We start from the raw sequence: 24061 nt of genomic DNA on the forward strand, positions 1-24061 counted from the left end.
AGTGAACAATTTACAAATTCTAATTAAGCAGCCCACAGGGTGAGCCACTATTAAGTCTTTAAAGTTAAGACCCAGTGACGTGGTGTGTGCAGCAGGTACATATTGTCTCAAATGAAAACATAACGGAAACTGGTTCGTGCTGATTAACAATACCCTTCATATCTTGTCTTACAGCAAAGAACAGTCATGTTCTTGGACATTTTTAGCAGCACTTTAACAACTACACAGCAGTTTCAAAGACAGAGCCTACTCCTGCCTCAAATAGGCAAATAAAGCATTACATGCAGTGGTGCTTGAACATAACACAAATTCTCAATCTTAAAGTTACCTAATTTTAACTTCATTAACACTTGAAAACACTGAATGTTTGATGGGTTGCATTTATATGAAGGGAATAAGAGGTCACAGTTTAGAGTGAGGGAGATAAATGTGTTTCATAGACTGTATAGCAACATCCCTACCAGTAAATCAAAGCAGCCTAGGCCATTCTCTGTCATTGAGAGCAGCTGCCATTGAACAGCCTGTGATCACACCACCAACGTGTATACTCCAGATTCTGATCTCATGCTAATAGCAGTTAGGACTGGCCTCTGACCCCTGCAGACCGCTGATCCCTGCCCAGCTGGGACAGGGCTTGCTGCTCTGCCCCAAGCCATTCGCACAGTCTAACAGGGCAAACAAACCACCTGGCAGTGCAGAATGCTGGTAACCTATAGATTTCCAAATGCAATGTTTACCTTGTCATAAAATAGTTATGATACTAACAGGCTTTTTAAGCAGACAGAGATGAGGGTATGTAAGCAGTGACTCAGGACATTTATACTGATCAGTCCCTGCCAAGTCAAACAAATGAGAGCATTTTCACTGCTCTTTCAGATCAATATGTATTTCATTTCTGGAAACTGTTGGCCTACATCTCAGCAGAAATTATCTGTGAAGCATGTGCAATCCCAGCAAGGAAGCTGTAAGAATTTTCAGGAATAAATCCTATAGCTGTGAATTGTTGCTTCTTCTTCTGTAGCTGTACTCTGGGGTCCCCAAGGGCACCACCAGCCCTGACTGTCACGGCCTGCCCTCCGGCCTGCCCTCCCCACCAGGCCTCCCCTCATCCTGCCCACATCAAAGGACCCCACCTCAGCTTCTCCAGGCCATCAGCCACTGCCCCAGCAAGGCCACAGCAGGGCCGCTCTCCAGCTCCCCGCAGCCCTGCCCAGCCATGGGCCCCACTGAGCCAGGCTCAGCTACTGGCCCACACCCTGGCCTGTCCCCATCCCCGTCCCCGCCTGTCCCTGTCCCCAGGGAGGTGCCCAGTGCCCAGGGCGGGGGCTGCCCTCTGTGGCCCCCGGCTGCCCTGCTTCTGGCTGGGGTGGTGGGATGGGCCTGGGCCGCCAGGCCCTGCCCTGACAGAACCCTGCGGAGCCCCTGCTGCTACCAGCACCCGGCCTGGGGAGCCGGCAGCCCCTGCTGTGCCTGTACATATAAGATTTGCCGCAGAAACCCACTAATCCCACCTTTTTATGGCATTTCAGGACATTCAAAAATATTAGATCCACTTCCAAGATCCTCTTGTCCATCTTGAAGACACAAGAACTGAAAGTACAGGAAAGGAACAGTTCACTTCCCACATGCAGAAAAAACATCAATAATGCCAAAGAGATAAAAACTATTCAGACATTAGATGAGGCATTTCTGAAGAGTGGAATTTTTCCTTAAATAACCTGAGCAAACAAGGGGTGTGTGTGTGTGTGTGTGTGTGTGTGTGTGTGTATGAATACATATACATACATATAGATGTACACACACTGCATTTATATGCACAGTAAGCTATGCATCTCCTGCAGCAAAATTATTGACTTGCAATACTGGTGGACTTTTAAAGAAAAAGAACATTTGTTCAACAACGATTAAGTGAAGACTAGTAAGGCTCCATTATATTCAATATAAGCCATAGCTGTAACAAGTAAGGACGGTATTGTATTAGAACTTATGTTTCAAACTGAGGTTAATAATGAGATTTTTCTGAAGAGAAAAGTGCATAACATATTAAAATGGAACTATCTGTTCTGTTCCTCACAGACTACAGTCCTCTGAGGTTTTCAGTATCCTCAGCATGCATTGATCATCACAGCCGGTAAGAGCTGTGTTGGTTTACTGCTTTGTAAGGGATTCTCAGCAATTTGCCTTTTAGGTGAGAGTGCTTGAATTTTTTGGCTGAGGTGTTCATCAAAACAATGACTCATCATAACACAGAATGAGAAGAAAAAGGTTCATTATTAAATGCATGGAATCGATCATTGATGGGTAACATGCTGCAGTACTATTTTCACACTTAACAATGAAAGTCAAGCCAAAGCACATTTTATAAATGTCTTGCAATATATAGCATTCAGACCTATGTGAGACTTCTTTTAGGTATACACATGTGTAAGTGCTGTTGCAGTTCTGCATGTTAAATATACATAAACGTCAGCAAAGACTTCTTTGTATGTATTACTAGCAGAATCAAAACGATGTCATTTTAGGTCCTCAAATCTACATTTCCTATTTTGTCACACATGCTTTTAAAACCTTAGTGTTCCCTATAACTGAATACATATATTTCAGGATGCAAGGCAGTTAGAGATGTCTGTATCTTTCACAAGTACAGTTTTCAGTGGCTCAGCATCACCATATAGGCTTTTCATATGACATCACAAGTGTCTTCCAGACATGCTAACAAGATATGTCTAACTGTTTAACAGTTAATATCCTTATTTATCCCTGTCTCAGTACACACATACTTGAGACAAGAAACCGAACTACTCCAACTACTTGGCATTCCCACATTCACATTTGAAATTACAATGTGACTGAGCATGCACTGTCTTGACACTGAAGGGGATTTGGTCTTCTTTTCATCCCACTCTTCCCTGATGCTTAAAATGAGTTCAAGCTATTCCCCCCAAGGGCAGTTTTAACATGATCATTTTTAGACATTCTGTTCTTCCTGTCACACCCACAGCCTAGCCAGCCCTTTCATTCTAACAAAGCCCTATGCGTTCATTTACATGTAAGAGAGTATTAAATTAGTCTACAATTCAAATATTTCAGAATAGAAGATGAGAGATGTAAGTCATATTAAATATAGGAGGCAATTGTAACACATATAGTATGCATGTCCATCACTTTTTTTTGTTATTCCAGTCAAAATGACAAAATCCTTCTCTTTTGTTATCTTCTAATTTAATCAATCACACCACTTTTTTCTATTTTTCTTTTTTAATTTAATTCTCTTTCTGAAGAAGTGGCTTTAATCAAACATAATGTAGCACAGCGTGATATCATCTTCTCAATATAGCTTTAGATGAACCCTGTTTGTAACATTTCAGATTTGCCTATTAGTTGGTATAAACGGATCAGCTTGAATTAGGATGATTTTTACCAGCTGTTTTCCTCTGTATTTTGCATACATTACATGGATAAATAGTATAACTTAGAGACAAAACCCATAATTTTGATACCAGCCCATTAAAAATAAAACGGAAGTTAGTAATTCACACTATTAACAATAAGCAGTGGATTCCCTATTATTAGATATCCTAAACCAAAACTGGAAGATTTTCTGAAATTCATGCTGTAGCCATTCACAATTATTGGACTCTGTAAAGGAATAGATGAGTAAAAATGTTAAACTTTTTTACCTTGGGAATCAGACTATCTCTTTAAATGTTCCATCTGATCTTCAAAACAGTCTATGAAAACTGGTTCATAAGAACTGCTTGTTGTATGTTTCCAACTTTTTTGAAAAAGGAAATGAATGGTATTTCAATTTGCAGTAGCCATTTTATATAGTTTCTCCTTAGAAAAAAGAGGGAAGATAAATAGTGGAAATAACTTAGATCTCTGTAATAGACACATTCTAAAATTCAAATCAGTGAAATCCTACAATACCAGCTCTACTAATTTGCCCCACTGCTCCACAGGTAGACTTCAATTTGCAAAAGGTCAGCATGAAGTAAATCTCTGTATCTTGCAATTAAAAATTATAGGTGGGACAAGCTGAAATACAGAAATTGTTTCAGGTCACAACGTATCTGGAGGAAATGTAATAAATGCAAACTGTTTGAATATTTGAAAGCTCCCAAATGTTGACCTCAATGGGACTGGATCAATAGCAGTCAAGGAGAGGCCACTGTTCTGTTCCCCTCTGGGCCAGATGTTTCATTTCCTGCCAAGCCTGCAACTGCTAATCACTACTGGGTTTGGCCTTATTACAGCTAGCTCAATGAAACACTACAGAGAAAAATAATGACATGACAAAAAATGTGAGAAGCATTCCTATGTCCTTTCAGTGATAAATGTGCTTTATGAATAGATATTGTACAAATTTTGAATTAATAAATGACTACATCAGATCTCGGCATCACATGTTAATATAGACAAAAATTAGTAACCGTGACAGATTTGTCATGTGCAACTGTAATAATTCCCCTTTTTTTCATACGCAACATCAACTCAGATTTGACACTTGCCACTGACCTCCATTGCTACTACTGAAGATACAGAATTAGCTGTGCTAACAACTAGGGGGGAAAGATTGGCGTCTGATATAAATCAGTCACTACAAAAGGGTTTTGGAAAAGTAAGTATCTCTTTTTTAAAAGGTGGCACAAATGGCAATTGAGTTCTCTTTGAGAAATAGCACAAAATAATAAGTACAGTTTGAATTTCAGCTTCAGTGGAATATGAAATGCCTTATGAAAACCAAGTTGGGAAAGATCCATGTTCATTCATGTCAGTCGTCCAGTGTAATGATCTGTAATTCATACTTTCCTGCCTATTACATTTATTTGCCTATGCTTGCGTCATGTCCCTCCTAACCTTCAGGAATGAAGAGCTTGCATTTAGGAGATTCTGGATACCCCTCCCAGATGTCTATAATCACACCCATATCTCTTTTTCTTATAACTACCTTTGCCCTGGGAAGCAAAGGTTTAGATTTTGCTCCCAGTACTTCTCACTGCAGTGGATGTTAATGTGGCTGCAGGAGGAGCAGGGTTCCATGCTTAGATTTTCTGTGGCTTTGGTATGCTGCCAGTCAAAAAGCAATAATGGAAACCCCAACAGGAAAACAGCAATTCTCTGTAGTTTATTGCCCAGTCAAATCTGAAGATAATTTCCTGGCATCAGCTGTTGGTATTTTCCCGGCGCCAGAACTTTTCCCCTGTCAGAGTTTCTACAAATAATGTAGGTATACAAGCTACCCCCAAAAAAAGGCTCCAATAATGTTTCATAATTGAAAGTGTTTCTTAGTTAACGAAAACAAAAGATCACCATGCATATGATAAAAATGAGATCTTACTATTAGTTCTGTAATATTGGGCCATCTTGGAACAGGAACACTAAACAATTTTAATTTCTTTATGCTCTCTTTAGGATAGAACTATTATCTGTATAGAGAGTTTGTGGTACTGTATATGCAAGGTACTGTATAATCACATATAAGAGCAATGAGAAATCTTTCTGTTATTTCTCAAACAAAATTGAAAATAAATTATGTTAAAAATGGAGAAATACACTAACATTTTATAAAGAACTTTTGGGTACATTAACTACTATGTCATGTAGATTTTTTAAATGGTTATATACATATTTTGTTATTTATTTTAACTGTTTAAAGCCTACTACTTGTTAGCTGCAACTGGTACAGGCTAGCTGTAAATTTTGATAATATCTGGACTAGACAAAAGTCGCACATCCTAAATCCTCCAGTTAATAAAGAGACATGACACAGAACCACCAGTCAGGAGGCTGATCATGCATTGTGCTTCTGCACATAGACTATTTAGATTGGGAAAACTGGGGGCTTGGCATTCGAGAAAGAAGAGCTGGTGTTGAAAATTAAGTGGTCTCAGAAAGAAGAAGGGGTCCAGGAAAGAAGAAGGTGAAGGTGAAGAAGTGCAAGCAGCAGCACAACACAAACTGGCACAACTTTCTGCCTGAGCTTCCCAGACCAGCAGTGATCTGCCTGCTGGGATGGAAAGTGGAGACCTAGTGAACAAAGCAAGTTAGTGAGCAGGTGCATAAGATAGCCAAGTAGGGTAAAAGCTCTAATTTTGTTGGTTCTCAAGTGAACCACAGTATCCAGAACAAATATGGGCTGTTGTTTACTCTATTTGTGTAACAACGTTTTTAAGGATTAGTCTGACTTCAGAATATAATGTCAGAACAATATTATGAAAGCTGAGGAAAAGAAAGAAAACTAAATAAAAAATCTCTGCTTTTACATTAAAAGACTTGATATGGGCTTTGAAGTCACTGAAGTAAAGGACACTCTTTATTTTGCTTGACAAAACTCCAGGTATAAAAGACTTAAGTGGATATAGGATCAATATCGCTGGAATCTCTTAAGTGATCTTTCTCTAAAACTCTAAAGGCATAGTAAAAGAGAATGATAAAAGAGCTGTGAATTTCAAGAGCAGGACCACAGAATAATTCTTCCTTGAACTACTAGATCTATTAGCATTGGGTTTTTGTTTCATAGGTTGAAATCTTTATTTGTGGGATTTGTGGAGGAAGAAGAGGAAGGTGTGTTGAAGTTCCCAGGTTAAGATATACTCAGAACAAGTATGTTTGTAAAATGGCCTTAGGCTGAATCATCAATGGTCAACCTCAGTTCTTCCTAAAGTTACCTGAATTGTAGCTTACAGTGACCTGAAAAGATCTTTCTGTGACTATCAAACACACATGATCTGAAGAAGTTTTACTGAATTTAGACAGGGAGGTTGGGATCCATCTAACCTAAGGTAGTATCTGAAAATTTGTTGCCTAAATCTGTTTTAATAAGCTGAAGCTCACTCTGCAGTCAATGCAGATAAATAGATATCTAAGGTAAATGAGATTAATCCTCTTCTAGAGGTGCATATTTCTCTCCATTAACTATAAAGGAATGTAGCACTAACTAGCTTAAAGTCAGGCAGCTGGCTTTGAGATCTATAGTTTCTGTTGAAATGAATCCCGGAATGTTAAAACACAATCTACTTCTACAAAAGCTATTTTCTATTTTCTGTATTGTCTAATCTGTATTTTGACAGCAGAGCCATTAGGTCTCATTAGTATACCTAGATTTTTTATACAATCCACAAGTAAGGACTTCATAAGTGGAATCAAGTCAGCTAATATGATGATTGGAAAGCAAACCGATATTAAAAGATGTAGGTTATACTTTAAATCCTGTTCCCTTCTCAAGTGCTCTTACAGGACTGAACTAAACAGAAGTGTTCATTTCACAAATATTTTCCTGGTGCTTGGCACCTGAAAATGAGCACAGAGATCAGACCTTTTGAAAGGCAACTGGAAGACATGATAGTGCTGCCCTTTTTTCAGTAGTTGAGTGGCTAATACATTAAACCAGTAGAAGTTTTTATTCTATTCTGTATTTGAAGAACCTGCATCTTGCACCTTGCATAGTCAGTAGCCTGTAAACTCTTATAGATAAAGAAAAGCCTTGTTAAAAAATCCAGAACAGTAAAGTATCTTCAGTATTTCCTGGGCCAAAAGAAAATTAGGCTCTAGTCTGGCAGTTTAGAGCATTCGCTTGAAAGAAGAGAGCTGGGTGGCAGTCCCTCTTTTAGTAATAGTCTCTGTATTAGATGTTAAGCATTTGCTCATATGAGAGTTGGAACTGCATTGTCTTCTTCTTTGGAAAGTGCCCTAATCATGAGGCTACAGTCACACACACATGCTCTCTTTTGGCTGGTAGATACATAATTGCTCCAGTGAAAAAGCTTCAACAGAAGGGATTCTAAGGAAGGCTTACCATGGAAGGCAATGAAGAGATTAAGATAGACTTGGTAAGTGTTTGCAAGTCTAGACTAGTGTTTGGATGACTTTCCTAAAAATCAGTATATACAGGGAAGATGAGGTGGACCCCATATTCCACATTGTGGAGGATAGATATCTGTAACTAACATGGAAGTGACTAAGCAGTGCTGCCACCACCACTGACTCTCCATGGGAAAGGGATGCTGTTCAAGGAAAGGGTTTTTAAGACTTTGGAGAGTCTTCCCTGCAGCATGGGAACTAGTTGCCAAAGACCATGAGACAAGGGGTAAGACATAATCTTGCAGTCAACTCTCGCTCAGATAGCTAGTCCTTGTGGATGCCATTCACAGCTGCTTTATCATTCAAGTATCACATAGGAATCCTGCGTACTTCATGACTGGCTCCTGCCCCTAAGGAGAAACAGGTTTTGTGCACTTCCCTGAAATTGTGACACTATCAAAAAGATACTGGAATCCAAGGGACTACTTTCTGAAACTGTCTTGAACTGACTACTAATTATAATTTTGTTTGATAGCCCTTTCATAGCTGGATGCAGCTGGATGAAAACAAACCACAAAGGGAGCACATTTTTGCTTATCATTAATTTTTACTTAGTTTTGTAGACACTTGTGAGACACTGCAGTAATCTTCTTTTATATATATGTCATATATTGTAAATTGATTTAGTAAGTTTATTCATTTCAGGAGTCTTCTTTTGTTACTTCTCACAAGTCTAATCAAATAAATACATTTTATAATGAGTTGGATTATGTGATATTGTTTAAACTAATCTGGTGAACTTCTACTTTATTACAATAATAGATGTCACTAAAGTTTAATATTAAATTTTCTAATGCCCTGAGGGCATTTTCCATGAGGTAGAGAAGCAGGGCTCTGAGATGACTTGTTTAGATTTTGAAAATCAGTCCAGTCCTCCTGCCATATTTACGTGAAAAAATAATTACTACAGTTTAAAAAATAAACAACCAGAAATACATAACTTTTCTCACTCTTGCTTTAATACCTACACTCATAAACCATAACTAGATGATGGCACATGTGAGTGCTTCACAGTTCCTGGGTCCAATCATCTGCCCCTGCTGCATCCTGCATCTGTATCAGGTAAAAGCCAAGGTATACACCTGCTGAATGATGGTTTCCAGACCCAGGAAACCAAGGTATATAGGCCAGATGGAAATGTAGGTACAAACCACCCTAAAGGGTCAGAACCCAGGAAGGTTCTATATTTTAGGAAGCAAATTTTGATTGTTTTAAGGATGCGTCCTTTTAGCCAGCAGTAGGGTTATTTTTTTCATGAGAAACCCGGTGCAGCCTTTTCTTCTCTCCTAGGCTTAAAGAAAAGGCTTAAAGCCTGTTCTGTTCTTAACAGATGTTTGAGACATCTCTCTTCTCAGCAACTTAAAGAATTGATGTTTTGGCAGTATCCCTTGCAGACAGTTTAGCTGCTGTCCTGATTTCTAGTTCAGGCACTTAAAAATGCCTCACTACCTACAGATTAAATAAAAAAATTGCTTTTACCTATAAGTTAATCTCCTTAATCATGTTTTAGTGACTGAAGTACAGTTTTCTCCTAGGCTTTAATTCACCTCCACCAACATAATATTCTTCAGAAAAAGCTTGCTTTTGCCTTGATGAGGATCTTAGGACATGTTAATGCTAGCTCTCTGACAGGATCTAACAATAACACTTCTGAGTGAAGCAGTTCCACTCTGCAGGGTAGACTCTTATCATCTTGAATGTGTGATCAACCATGACTCCAGAATTTCAATGAGGAAATAGACTGTCACAGAGCTGTGTGAGGGGCTCACCTGGCTATGTGGGATGAAAATCTTCAGTTCAAAGAACCTGTGCTTGTGCAGAAATGGGTCATTCTTCTCAACTGTACTGCAGAATTGGTAGTACAGTCAGTCATCAAATTGCTGTGGTCGTAAGTTTGCAGCGCGACTAAGTGTTTTCTACATAGATACTTATGTTAGGAGCATTCTTGGGACTACAGCTTTCTTTCAGAAAACGGGGGCTCTCAAATCATGTTGGGGTCACTGATAGCACATAGGTACTTAGTTTCCCCCTCTCAAATAGAAGCATGTCTGCCAAGTAATAGGGATAGCTCTCACTGCTACTGCAGGTGTTGGCAGATGGAAAGGTCTTACAAAACTATTTGAATACAAATGCAGTAAATAGCATATGAATAATTTGGGCCTGCGGCACCCAGTGGAAGGATAAAGAAAAATATATTTGGAAGGACAGACCCAGGGCAAACTTTGCTAGGCTTCAAAGCCACTGAATATCTATCAGTGATGGCTTTAAGCACACAAAGAACACGAAGGATCCTGTGTATGCTTATGTCTTGGTAGCATATACAATGTTCCTAGGCGACCCATTGAAAAAAATTAAGATAACAGAACCCAAGGTAAAGCTTAACCAGGAAAGCAATACACATATTTTTACACTATTTTGTACGCAGCCTAGACCTGTATGCCTATAGAATACCTGTGAAGAAGGGCCTGCTTTTGTTTATAAGGAGTGTAATTTTATGTGCTACACCACTGGTCTTCTTTTTCAGCATCTTTTTAACTACAAACCTGTGTTCATCTGTTTTGACTCATGAGGTACCAGATAATTCCTTTTTATTTTTAATTGAATTGTTTTTATCTGATGCTGCAATAGATTGTTTTGGCATAAATACAGTTATTGAATTCCTTTTAGCTGGGCATCAACTTCATCCAGTAATTTACTAAACTAATATTATCTGAGGAAGTCAAAAGAATAGCACAGTCAGACCAGCTGCTTGTTAAATTAAAACAATTTCTTCTTAAGCCTAAAGCACAGCATAGAACCGTAGGGAAAAAGCTGTCAAGCATTCAAAGGAAGGTCCACAAAACCAGGATGACACCTATTGTTTGCTGTGACGTTATTTATTTTCCTTTTCCCTAGTATGTACATAGAGATTTTGGGTAAAGTCTATTTTCCACTCCTCCCACCCTGGAATTGCTTACTCCTTCTCCCAAAGCTGAATTTCCAGTCCCTGAACAGCCTTTAGCAGGCACAAGCACAGAGTAGAAAGCGCTGGTACACATGAAGTGTTCATACGGAGCCATAATGAACAACTCACATGAGTTCCAGCTCTTCTCCTCTCACCCCAGTCTGGACCTCTCTAATTCTCTTTCTTCATTTACATGCAGTGATGTGGCTTTATTGATCTTATAGGAGCTTTTTTAAAACAAGTCTGATAAGAGCACATGTCAAATCTAACATCTACGGAGTTACTGATGTAAACCACCAACTTTGCCCACCATCTCGTTTGATCAACCTGAATTCCTGAAATAATGAAAAGACCCCATAGGAGTGTGGAAAAATTACAAAAAAAACTTTGATGAACAGCTGAAGTCAGTGTTGGGTAATTGATAGTTACAATTGCTACTTATCCTTTCCCTTTGTGTCAAACCCGAATAAATGTCTTGTGAAAGGACAGAAGGCAATTACATAAAATCAACTTACAGGAACAGGGAACTTGGTAAGGTTAAGAGGATTTGGAAAAAAACACTGTTTTTCCAAGTGAGAAATTTATATGAAATTGCCTAAGAAATATAACAGCAATTTGATTATTGTAGCATGGATTTGTCTCTTGAGTAGGGAGGAAGTGTTATCTCTTTTTGGTTTTGTAGTAAGCATAATTTGGGGGTGTCGTGGTTTAAGCCCAGCCGGACTAATCACCACACAGCTTCTCACTCACTCCCCTTCCTCAGCTGGACAGGGGAGAGAAAATATGAGGAAAAGGCTCGTAGGTCGAGATAAGGACATAGGGAGATCACTCACCAATTACCATCATGGGCAAAATAGACTTGACTTGGGGAAATTAGTTTAATTTATTACCAATCAAAATCAGAGTAGGATAATGAGAAGTAAAACCAAATCTTAAAAAGCAACACCTTCCCCCCCACCCCTCCCTTCTTCCCGGGCTCAACTTCACTCCCAAACCTCTTCCCCCCCGAGCGGCACAGGGGGATGGGGAATGGGGGTTGCGGTCAGTTCATCACATGTTGTTTCTGCCGCTCCTTCCTCCTCACACTCTTCCCCTGCTCCAGCGTGGGGTCCCTCCCACAGGAGACAGTTCTCCACGAACTTCTCCAACGTGGGTTCTTCCCACGGGCTGCAGTTCTTCACGAACTGCTCCAGCATGAGTCCGTTCCACGGGGTGCAGTCCTTCAGGAACAGACTGCTCCAGCGTGGGTCCCCCTCGGGATCGCAAGTCCTGCCAGCAAACCTGCTGCAGCGTGGGCTCCTCTCTCCACGGCTCCACAGGTTCTGCCAGGAGCCTGCTCCAGCATGGGCTTCCCACAGGATCACAGCCTCCTTCGGGCATCCACCTGCTCCAGCGTGGGGTCCTCCACGGGCTGCAGGTGGATATCTGCTCCACCGTGGACCTCCATGGGCTGCAGGGGGACAACCTGCTTCACCATGGTCTTCACCACGGGCTGCAGGGGAATCTCTGCTCCGGCGCCTGGAGCCTCTCCTCCCCCTCCTTCTGCACTGACCTTGGTGTCTGCAGAGTTGTTTCTCTCACATATTCTCACTCCTCTCTTCTCTGGCTGCCTCTTCCTGGTTTTTCAGCCCTTCTTAAATATGTTATCACAGAGGCGCTACCACTGTTGCTGATTAGCTCAGCCTTAGCCAGTGGCAGATCCGTCTTGGAGTCGGCTGGCATTGGCTCTATCAGACATAGGAGAAGCTTCTAGCAGCTTCTCGCAGAAGCCACCCCTGTAGCCCCCCCCTGCTACCAAAGCGCTGCCACGCAAACCCAATACAGGGGGGAAAAAACCCCAACATGTAAACAATTGGAAGCCTCTTCCTTAAGTAATTAAAATCTTATTTATAGAATTATAATGTAGTTTCTAATCAGAATATATCCTACAGTCCTAAATAAGAAATGCAGATAACTTATCCTATTACTATCAAAAGATTTTCTCTCTATCTATCAGATGCAGCCAAGTGACTCATATGCCCAAAGCCATGGGCCTTTGGGGAACAGGGAGCAAAGGTAAGCGAGCTGATGCAGAAATTTTCTAGTTTGCATCTGGTCTTTCTTGAAGTTGACTACTTCCAACCTTATGAAGTATTTCTTAGAGTAAAGACACCGTATTTAAGCCAGCACAACTCTCTCTGCTTAAACCAGGAGATTTATAAACCAGAAACAAGTGCTGCAGGCAAAATTTACAGATTTTCTTCCAATGTTCCTATTTTACGGGGATATGTGCAGTTTTTCTGCTAAATGAGTGGCTGTTTCCAGCTGTATGTGATCAGATACTAGGCTTTGTATGGTAACATATACACATTGACGTTCAGCAGAAACACATAACCTCAGTATAGAAGAAGGTGGATTAACTATCTTTTCCCATCAGATGGTTTAATAACTCAGGAAAACTGTAGTATCAACCAAGAGAGATTAAGTTCTCTGTGTCTTACAGAGAACAATTGCCTAGTTTGGTACGACATCTACCCTTCCCATGAAGAGTAACTGCCAGTACATTATTTAGTACAGCTTCAAGCTTATGCTTGTGTACCTACCTAAGTACTGAGTCCATTAAGATACCTCCTTCCTGTCCCTTTCTTATGACTCTCTTCCTATTTATTTTTTCTTGTAATCAAATGTAAAAACTGCTGTTTATGGTAGAAAAAGATATAAGCAGAAATTAACTGAAAAGTAGGTGCAAAGATATATTACCATTATGCATTCAACATTCAGCACCTTTTCCCTCAGCTACACACATTGTCTTTATAAATTTCTCTGAATATAGATTTATACTAGAGGATAAAAAGCAGTTTGGTTCAGCACAAAACAGACAGCAGTGTAGAGACTAAACAGAAGAAGTCCAGTTATTTAATTTATAAAAAAAAAAAAAAAGCAAAATAGGACTTTGTAATTCTGCAAAGAGTTAGAAAAGACATGGAATTATTTTTAAAAGTCACTAGTGAAGATGACATATAGCATGACCCCAATTATCTGATATATAAATTGTATGGTATATAATGGAAAAGGGAAAAGGATGGATGGAATGGGAATTGTTCTAAATTACTTGGAAAACAAATAAATCAGATGACCAATCTGACCTAGTCTGATGCATCAACATTTCCTTTGAGAAAGGTTTAATCTCACAAAAGAAACTGTCTAAATAAGTCTGCCCTCAGGAAAAAAAAAAAAGTCTACTTTATTTTCTATGGCAGAGGAATACTCCTCCTCCTCCTCTGGTTTTAAAGACCAGCACAAAACTAGACCTTCACCTTCATTAGAGTCAGTAGAAGGCAGTGCTTGTGGACAGCATGAGAGCAGTTCCAGGAGAGTGGAGTACATCTTCTGCAGTGTCCTTGTGCCTGATTTAAAGTCCATTGTCAATGACAATACTCATATTAAAACCAATGGTCATTCAGGTAAGGAAGCCAAAAAAAAAGAAACCAAAACCACAAACTTCAATAGTAAGATATTTTTAAAACTGCACTCATGACAATTTGTTTATTTTTCTCTTTTTAGTGGACTTCATCAGAAAACTTTTGGAAACATTGAATGATTCAATTAACATTGTAAATACTATAGTCACTTTGTGCTTGCACAGGTCTTTTATGGTGTGGGCAGTCTGTTCCAGGAAACGATTTCAAAGGTCCACAATAGATGTCCATTCTGTACCTAAAATATTAACATTTTGTTGTATTGTCATGAGCAAGTTATGTTTAAAATAAGGTATATGAGGATGAAAAAATAAATTGCAAATACAGGAGCAGAGAAAAGTAGTTTTGCATAATTCATTTAAAAAATTATTTTGAAATAAATCTCTTCATCAGGCTTTGTATTTTGATATTCCTAAAAAAAAAAGTAATTACACTTTAGGTATGGTTAGGTAGCTGACATTTACATAGTTTGGGAAGTATCATTGCATTATAGATTTCTCACCTGTTTTTATTTTAATAGCTGCTGATTTTCTATTTGTATATGGTACACTAAATCTATAGAAATGCATAACAATTATTAAAAAAGTTTTGTAAATCTGTAAGTTTGAATTGCCCTTGAGATGTCTAAGTTTAAAATAATAAAACAAAATCCTATACAATAAAGATCAGAAGGAAATATTATTGTTCAGTCATTACATAAAATTAGTATGATACTGACTGAACTGGGACAGTGCTTAAACATACGTAACAGTGGTATAATCTGTCCTTAAATTTCATCCCCTCCAAAAAAAATTATATAATCACGGAGTTCATAGAGCTTTGGAATGACTTATTTGGAAAATTAAATAATTGCAAGATGAGACTGCACTTAATGCTCTATTCAGAAAAAGAATGACTCATCATCAATTTGCTCCATGGGTGAACTGAGCTTTGCAATAGTTGAGACTAATACAGCACAGCTCCTGAAATAAAGCAAATCCATTTTCACTGGCACAAATGGCAAATAAACTCCATCATTATGAGCAGATTTAAAAACATTTGCTGAGCTTTTAACATTTTCATTCTTATTGCTTTATAACTGGCGCTGGTCAGACAGTAAAAACATTTTTTTTTTTCCACAAACTTGCTAAACGTTTTCCTGCTTTTTAAATTTCCTCTCTTTTAAGTTTCCTGACCTTCTCAATTTATTATGCACATCTCTAAGAGACCTATTACAAGTACAATTAAATACTGACGACTTCTCCAAAAAGAAACTGTTGGGAACATTAAATGGACTTTGCTAATGTTAAGAAGCAAGGAGAAGGGGAAAAGTTGCCAAAAGTTTCGAAACTACTCATGATCTGAAGGTTTTAAAATATGGGTTCATACTTATTGTTCTAAATCTTATGGATGAGAATGCTCAGTGTGGACTAAGGATATTTTAGGAGTTGAAGTCCTCTTACCTAAGAAGAGAAACTGGGAATCTAAGTGTTTTCATAGAGGACTTGTTCTCTAAGAAAAACTGACTCACAAAGCTGATATAGTTTTTCATTCTTCTGAACTGGAAGTGTCTGTATCTCCTATTACCCATTAAAAAATTGCATCCAGATATGCTCAGTTTTGATCAAATAAATTGTGAAATAATTTATAACATTTTTCCATGGTTTACAGTTAATAAAATGCTAACTTGATTTTCAAATAATTGCCTGTCTTCTACACACCTTCTTTTGTATACTGCTAAGAGCCTTAAAATCATTCAATGACTTTTCCAGAAAATGTTTGTGCTATGATCCAGTAAGACTGAAATCTATGTGAAGTATTGATTCTATGATTTCTTTAAAACCAGACAAATCTTTACAAGTGGGATGAGTACCACTTCACAGTCATCTGCTGAACTAGAATATCTTTGTCAAAAGAATTTTCTGTGGGGTTTTTGTTTCATACTGGTGATAATACCTGCATTTAATCCTAAATTAGATACCTAACTGGTTCCTAAGTTTTAGGTTCCTACTGAAATGTTCTGCCTAAAATAGTTCTTTATATAGAAAGTGGAGAGATTTAGGTACCTTTAAAGCTCCAAAGCATCTCTCATCTTTTTTTCTCAAATAAATTCTGTCATTTTATTTTAAGCATGGTCTGCCTTTCCACCTCTGTATGCCTGAAGTAGAATACATTTTGTCATGCAAATCATATCCACTTTTTGGAAGACTTATTTTTCTGTTCCATCATATGTTCTATAATGACAAACTCCTCCGGCCTCTTTATTGTCATACACTACTGAAATCTGTTAGAATTCATTTGCACTAATGTTATTATGTACAAGATAGATGTTTACATCTAATCTAGTTACTGACTTCATATCCAGTGGAGAGAAATCTGATTTTGCATATGATGACTCATCTCAACCAAAGGTAGGTACCTGCAGGTCAGATGAATAAACTGCTGGAAAAGCCTATTTCAACCTACTGACTGTAAAAGGTGTCTATGGTGACTGGAGTATACTTAGAGATCCGATTTTTACACTCCTAAAGCTAGTTGAGAGTACCAACTTCTGTAACTTGCTGTGCTGAATAAACAGCACTTAACTATAAACTGAAGGATTTGGTCAAGGAAGAGTGCTAGGAGTCTGAAAACTGTAGCTCAACTTTTCTAAATCATGTATCACCTTCTTTGTACCTCAGTTTGTCCATTAGTTTTGATTATTGTTGTTATACTTCAAGAGAAGAGTTTGTATTAAAGGGAGATTTACATACTGGGAAAGGATGGTGGAAATAAGCAGAAAGGGAAAAAGTAAAAGAAAGGTACAAAAGGAATCATTTTGCATCATATGAAAAGGAAACTTAGAAAGCAATGTAGTCAGAGGTATGTATGAAAAGCAACAGTTTTAAATCTTGGAGGTAAGGATGAAAGGGAAATTCAGACTTCTATTACTGACTAATTGCAGTAAGGTTAGAGGAAACGGGTGAAGTGGAGACTGTGCTATGATCATGGAGAAAGTTTTTGTGAAAGTGTTTGAGCTACCTGCAATGGATAAGCTGTAATAGAAAGGTTAGAAGGAACAGCAGAGATAGAACTTCAAACATGGGGAAACAAAAGATAAGATCTGGTCTTTACCTACACATGGAAAGGAGAAAATTATAGTTATGTCATAGAATCACAACTTCTCTGTCAGTTTTGGTAGCATCACAGGGAAGAAAGAAGAGAACAGACATTCTAGTCCGTGTTTTATTCTTTGCTGTTCATTTCTATTTAAGCATTTTTTCTGTCTTCAACTATTGTTTTATAGTTTATTATTTTCATTAAAATAGTCCCAAATTAATGATAAAGGACATCTTTCAGTGAGGTTATGCTTCCTTCCATGGCATTTACCCTGGGCCATCTTTTCAGTTACTTCTTCTTTACAACATCTCAAGATGTTATATGACATAGAGCTACAACAGACATGACTTTACTTGATGTGTGTTTTGATGATGTAAAAACTTGTAAGGCAGCTATAATAAACCAAGTTATTGCATAAGCCAGCATTTGTTTTACACCTGGAATTTACACTGAACTATTCTGGAGTCCTAGGCTCATCAAATATATGAAACTATTTAATATCTTGGAAGGAAATAAGTACTGATACATTTTTTAACTGAAGCTGATTTATATGATTTGTATAGATTAAAGACTAAGCTGTATGACTTGCCTCTCTTTAAGAAAATCAGTGTTTATTCAGTTGTATGAGTAGAGAGACCAAAACTCTACCAAAATCAGGGACTTGCCACAGAGATCAATCAGCTATGGGTTAGACAATATGGCTGAGTCTTTTGCTGTGCCTGGGGTAGTCTGAAGGTGACCTACAGTGACTTGTGTACTCGCTGATGTACACTTCCCTTACGGATTATGTGGCAAGGCATTGGCAGTGTGGGGGGCCGCAGGGGTGGCCTGTATGAGGAGAGGGCACAGCCAGTTCCAGACGGACCCACCACTGGCCAAAGCCCAATATGTCGTCCCAGTGTTGTTACATGGAAACAAGCTTCGCACTGACAGCTTGTGCGTGTTCTGGTGCCCCATTATCAAACAGTGAAGCCACATGGGCTGAGGACTATCATCCACAGGCCAGCATGCAGAGATCAGATGGAGCCTGGATACAGACAGTATCTCAAGAAGGAATTAAATAAACTAAAGTAAAGGAGGTGGGGATATTCCCTCTTTCTTGCACATGCATTGCTGCTTCTTTATTCCTTATATTGTCAATTATAAATCCAATTTAAGGGAAGGATATGGTTAACACAGATGATAGCAGAAACTCTCTGTGTTTTTTATCCTGATCTGTAGTCAGTTCAGGAACCAGATAACCCTTACCCATAGCTAAAGCAAGAGAAACAGAGAAGAAATTTGAAAGCAAATGGAATTTCTGAAATTGAAAACTCTTGACAAATCTGATCTTTCATTTATGAGGTCCTAGGTGTGCTCACAGACACATAGATAACTGTACTCATTTAAATTATTATCACTTTAATGTGATGTATCAGAAGGGTAATTCATTGTCATTGTGCTCACACTGACCATTCATTCTAATACATATTCTCAAAAGATTTCATAATTTTTAAATAAGCATTTGGAAAGTTTGGAGCTTTTACTGCAATTGTTTTCTTCCACTGCCTTTTGACTTCAGCACTACATGAAGGTACATGTATATTTAGTTGGCACTGGCAAAAATACGTGATGATTGTTACCTGTTCTATCTTCAAATGAGCTATAATCTGGTATGCTGTGATCCACTTCAATATCAGACTTAGTAATAAAATACAGTGCAGATAAACTTTAATTTGGCTTGACACTTCAAACTAAAAAGTTGTAAAATGTGTCTTTGGTTTTTAGTAGCTATGAAAAAAAATTGATCTCCCACTAGCAATGAAGTCATGCTTGATGTCATTAGAGGTCTATATTTCCTGTCTGACAGATTTTAATGCTTTTTTTTTTTTTTAATGAGGTATAAGGTAAAATTCAGAAAAGCATCTCAATGGCTTGGCAGCCTAAGTATCACTGAAAGTCAATTTAACTTTGTAACTTTAGAAAAATGAACTTAGAAGAAACTTATCTCTGTCTACTTTGCTGTAAAACGATGTGCAAGCAAACTTGCTCTCTACTGCTTCAACCAGAAAAAAAATGAGTTTGATGAATGTAGCACCTCCCACTGTTTAGTAAATTTAAAGGTGTTTAAATCAAAGCTTCCTGTGATCTAAGTAGGTTATATACAATTAAACAGACCAAAGTAACGCTATTCTTCTAACAACTCAAATGGAAAGCCTCCAAAACTCATCTTCCATATACATGACCATATGGTATGTTTTGAAAGCTACCAGACCAGGACTGCTTCCTAGTGAGGATGGCTTAGATTCATCTTGAAGGTGCTTTAAGAGAATATACCTATCACCAGTCTTCTCTCTTTTTAAACTGAGGGGCACCAGCCTGAATCATTCTGATGAACAGAGCCGCAGAAGTATGATTTGAGGACATAGGTGATCTCTCAAGCAAGACAGTCCTGAGCTGTGTTGCAAACAGTATGCCATTTCTTGCTACACTGTTAACCAAGAAAGAAGAAGTATTCATGCGGTAAATTGAATCAGGGTAAGTTATTAATAAAATATCTTAGTTCTATGATTCTCTTTGTTTTATTTGTTTGTTTGTTTGTTTGGTTGGTTTTTTAAAGGAGGACTTATGCCTTCCCTTTATCCCCACACCCAGTTTGTAGTAAAAGCTGATTGCCAATTAAACCTTTCAGATCTGCTATCAGTCCTCTCTGCTTCTTAAGCGTTTCACAAGTTTGCTGAAATCACACCGTTTTCCTACTCCTACTCTTTTTCTGCAGGGAAGTTAGTTCTCTGGTATTCTATTCACCACCCCCCCCACCCCCAGGAAATACTATAGAATAACAGCACATTGGCCACTGGCATTCTCTACATATTCTTGTAAACACCTATAGTCCCTCAATTATCTGCACAGTGAGTGGAAATTGCATAAAAGTTGCCTGCATGTATCTTAGGATTTTGAAAACATCACAGACCAATTTTTTATGCAATGGCTGTACAATGTCTTCAAAACCTCACGGATGCCCTTACAGAGTTTTTCTCTTGATTTTTACCTTTCTTCATTCCTTCATCCTCTGCCAAAAAAAAAAAAAAAAAAAAAAAAATATTAAAAAAATTCCAAACACCACAACAAAAAAACCTTGAGCTGAACGGTAGTAGGCGATTTACAAGTGTATTATTGCAGCAACTGTCTATTTCATTAGAATAAATACTAAGGTAGTAGTGTTAGTGGTAAGTACTAAGAAAGAATTTCATATAGAGATCGAGCATAACACACAGTGTTGTGTGGTACTGTTTGCTCTTGAGGTCCCACAAATAAAGTTTTAACAGCTTAGGATGAGTTAAGCACCTTTTGTTTACTCTCAAAATCAAAACACATTACTAAATTGTCTGTTGGGGAGAATCCTGGATAAATATAACCTATGCTAAATGTATACTTAAAGCTAACTTCTAATTAAAATCAATTTTATTTACTCCAGCTGTAGACACGTTAATTGCATAACGGCTCTAGTTCTGTGGTGGGGGGCGATGGGAGGTGCAGGGAGCCGCTCCTGGAGGTGCAGCAGAGATCGCCCCTTCCCCTCAGGACCGCCAGGCGCCTCCTGCGCTCTCTCCAGCTGTGCACAGCAGCCACGGGCAGACATTTCCAGCGCAGTGTTTAAGCAGCCGTGGCTGATTGCTGGTGCTCTGAGCACATCCTCGGGGGAGGCGCTGTCTCGCAGCTCCCGCGCAGGCACGCCGCCGATGCGGCACCCCGTTAGCAGGGCGCCTCCCCGGCCGCCGCGAAGAGTTGGCGGGCCGAGGAGCACGGGGAGCGCGGCGGAGCTCGGGGAAGGCACTCTGCGCTTCGCGGGGCCGACGGGGCGGGAGGGGAGCGGGCAGCGGCGGGCAGCGCCGCCGCCGCGGCCCCGCGCGCGGCTTCAGCACCGCGGACAGCGCCCGCCGGCCGGGAGGCGCGGGGACCGGCGGGGGGGCGGGCCGCGCCGTATGGGGGGGGCACACGCACACACAGACGCGGAGTCACGGGCGGACACAGCCACAGCCACACACAGAGACACGGCCACGGCCACACGCGCTCGGCCACAGCCGGCGACAGTGCAGACACCGCCACAACACACCCGCCGGCACGCGCGGACACACACTCGCGCACCGAGGGAGACACGCAGGCACAACACGCGTGCACAGGGACGGAGGCCCGCGCAGAGACACAGCAGTGCACACGCACAGACGCGCACTGAGACACGCGTGCACACACAAGGACGCGGGCACAAACCCACGTGCACACTCTCACACACAGACGCAACACACGAGCTCACACGCCACCACAACACACACAGAGAGACACAACACACTCCCGCACGCCCCACTCGCACACTCACGCACACACCTTCACGTACACGGCAGCGCACATGCTCACGCTCCCACGGACACCCCCCACAAGCACAGACACAGTCACACACTGACACACAGTGACACGTTGACACAGGCACACCTGCACGCACATGCACACGCTTCCCCACGCAAAACCACAGACGAGCGCACACACATATCACATGTGCCCAGACTCCCACTGACACGCAGAAACAGACACACAGAGACACACACAAGCAGAGCTGCACACAGACACGCGCACATTCACACGCACACACACAGAGAGACACAGACACACACTATCCTTCACGGGCGCCCCCCCCCCCGCCCCGCCCCGCCGCCTGGGGCCGCCCGCCTGGCGACAGCCAATGGCGCGGCGAGTCTCCGGCGTGGGCCCCCGCCTGGCGGGACGCAGCCACCAATGGGAGCGACGGGGGGCGGGGCGCGTCTCGCCCCGCCTCCCTGGTTAAGGCCGCCGGTGGGAGAGGGTCGTTCACTGGCGGGAGGGGAGGAGAGGAGGGGGCGGGCAGGAAAGCAGCGCGAGGCGCGCGGACAGCGGCACGCGCCGACCCGCGCACGCCCCAGCCCCCGCCCCCGCGCGGCGCGAGGGGAAGGCGGAGGCGGCGCCGGGGCCGCCGAGGGCAGCGCCCCGCCGCGGGAGTGGCGGCCGGCGCGGCGCGGGGCGGCGCGGCGCACCTGCCAGCGGCGGGGCGCCGAGGGGGGCGGGCGACGAGGAGGCGGCCGGAGGCGCGGAGCGAGCCGGCGCCCGCGCAGCCCGCCCCGGCGTGCCCAGGCGCCGCGGCCCCGAGGCGATGGAGCAGGAGAAGTACCTGCCCGAGCTGATGGCAGAGAAGGACAGCCTGGATCCCTCCTTTGTTCACGCGATGCGCCTCCTGGCCGACGGTAAGGCTGCGCTCCCGCCCGCCGCGGCCCAACGCACCCGTGGGGCGCCGCGGCCCCGCCGCTCCCCCCAGCGCGGGGCGCTGCGCGGGGCGGGGGCCGCCCTCTGGGTTCGGCGCTCGGCGGCCCCGGCGGGGCGCCAGCGAGGGAGCTCGGCTCTGCGGGCGGGCGTCGGGCCGGGCCGGGTGGCGGCGGTGCGGCCGCGCTCCCAGCCAGCCTTGGCGCTGGAGACGGCCCGCGGGCGCCCGCTCCGCCGAGTGGGGACTTGGCCATGCGCGGGCGCGGGGAGGCGCGGAGCGACGCGCGTGGCCGCTGCCGGGGCCGGGCAGCGGTAGTCGGTGGGGTTTGTGTGCCCCAGCGCCTCCGCCGGACCCCGCGCCGGGCTCCTCCCGCCGCTGAGGGAGCCCGTCTGACAGCAGCCCGGCTGCGGCCGCCGGCTGCCTCCGCTCGCAGCGAGCGTGGGTCTTTGCTCCCCGCGCCGGGAAATGCCCTTCCGTGGCTGTTCGTTAGAGATGCATCGCCGCTGCTGCGGTTGGTTAGGCTCTGCGGGAAGGGCTTCCGTGGTTCCCGATGTTATTTACGCAAAGACAGATGCTGGCTTCTCATTAAACTCGGTACATCTTGTTTCCCATGCTTAAGTAATAAGGTTTATATGGTAATACTGTTACGCCATTGATGTGGCACTATTTTAGTTGACTACGCAATGTTAAGCCTTGATTGGATATGGCTTATCAATTTCACGACACTGTTTCATCCAGGACGTGATGATTTTTCTCTTGGATTTGTATGGTGATCCAGAATATACTGCTCATACCTGTTTGTTATTCATTGTCATTCACTCTGCTTTCCTTGCTTTAGCTGAACTAGTCCAACTGGAGATTCTTAGAAAAGTTTGTAATTTAGTCTGTCTTTTAATAACTGCTCTATATAGTTATTGAGTGCAGGCCTTGTAGTACAGCATTTCAACTTTTGCAGAAGTGTATAAGGGGAACTTATGGATTACTTCTGTTTCTGCTGAGGTGTATGATACTCGTTTAAAAAATCCCTGTTAAATTTGGAACCCAATGTCAAAAAGAAGTAGTAAAGAATGACGCATAAATCAAGACAACCTATCAAGCCCTTTAATGAGACTTAGGCAAAGAAATGCATGGTTAGGCCCTTGAGAGAGTTACAAATTCAAATAAACTCACATTCAGAGGTGGTGAATAATTTCCAAAGTTCCGTTATGTCTTAAGGAAAATCATAAGTAATTAAAACTTACGATGGTAGCAGTAAGTGTCCTTCTCTGTCAGCAGTCTTGATATTGTCTTTCCTTAATATATGGTTTATTGATTGTCAACAAAGGTACCGAGTCCAGGTTTTGTTAGAGTGCTCCTGTTTGATAGCTTGGAAATTCAGTATGAATACTGACACATTTAGTACACTTTTGTCATAGTTACCTTGCTGCTGAAGAGGCAGCCATGCTACTT

At 41.6% G+C, this 24061-nt stretch overlaps 1 protein-coding gene across 2 annotated transcripts in view; it reads left to right on the forward strand.

Moving 5' to 3' along the window:
• The first annotated feature begins 22504 nt into the window (after positions 1-22504).
• Positions 22505-24061, forward strand: part of KHDRBS2 (KH RNA binding domain containing, signal transduction associated 2) — a 394749-nt gene continuing 393192 nt past the window's right edge. For both annotated transcript variants that reach the window (XM_059835484.1, XM_059835485.1), the window contains exon 1: positions 22505-22595. In XM_059835484.1, coding sequence (XP_059691467.1) covers positions 22505-22595 — 91 coding nt within the window. The remainder of the gene's footprint in view (positions 22596-24061) is intronic.

The sequence above is a fragment of the Gavia stellata genome, chromosome 2 (assembly GCF_030936135.1).
Source record: "Gavia stellata isolate bGavSte3 chromosome 2, bGavSte3.hap2, whole genome shotgun sequence".
NCBI classification, from domain to species: Eukaryota; Metazoa; Chordata; class Aves; order Gaviiformes; family Gaviidae; genus Gavia; species Gavia stellata.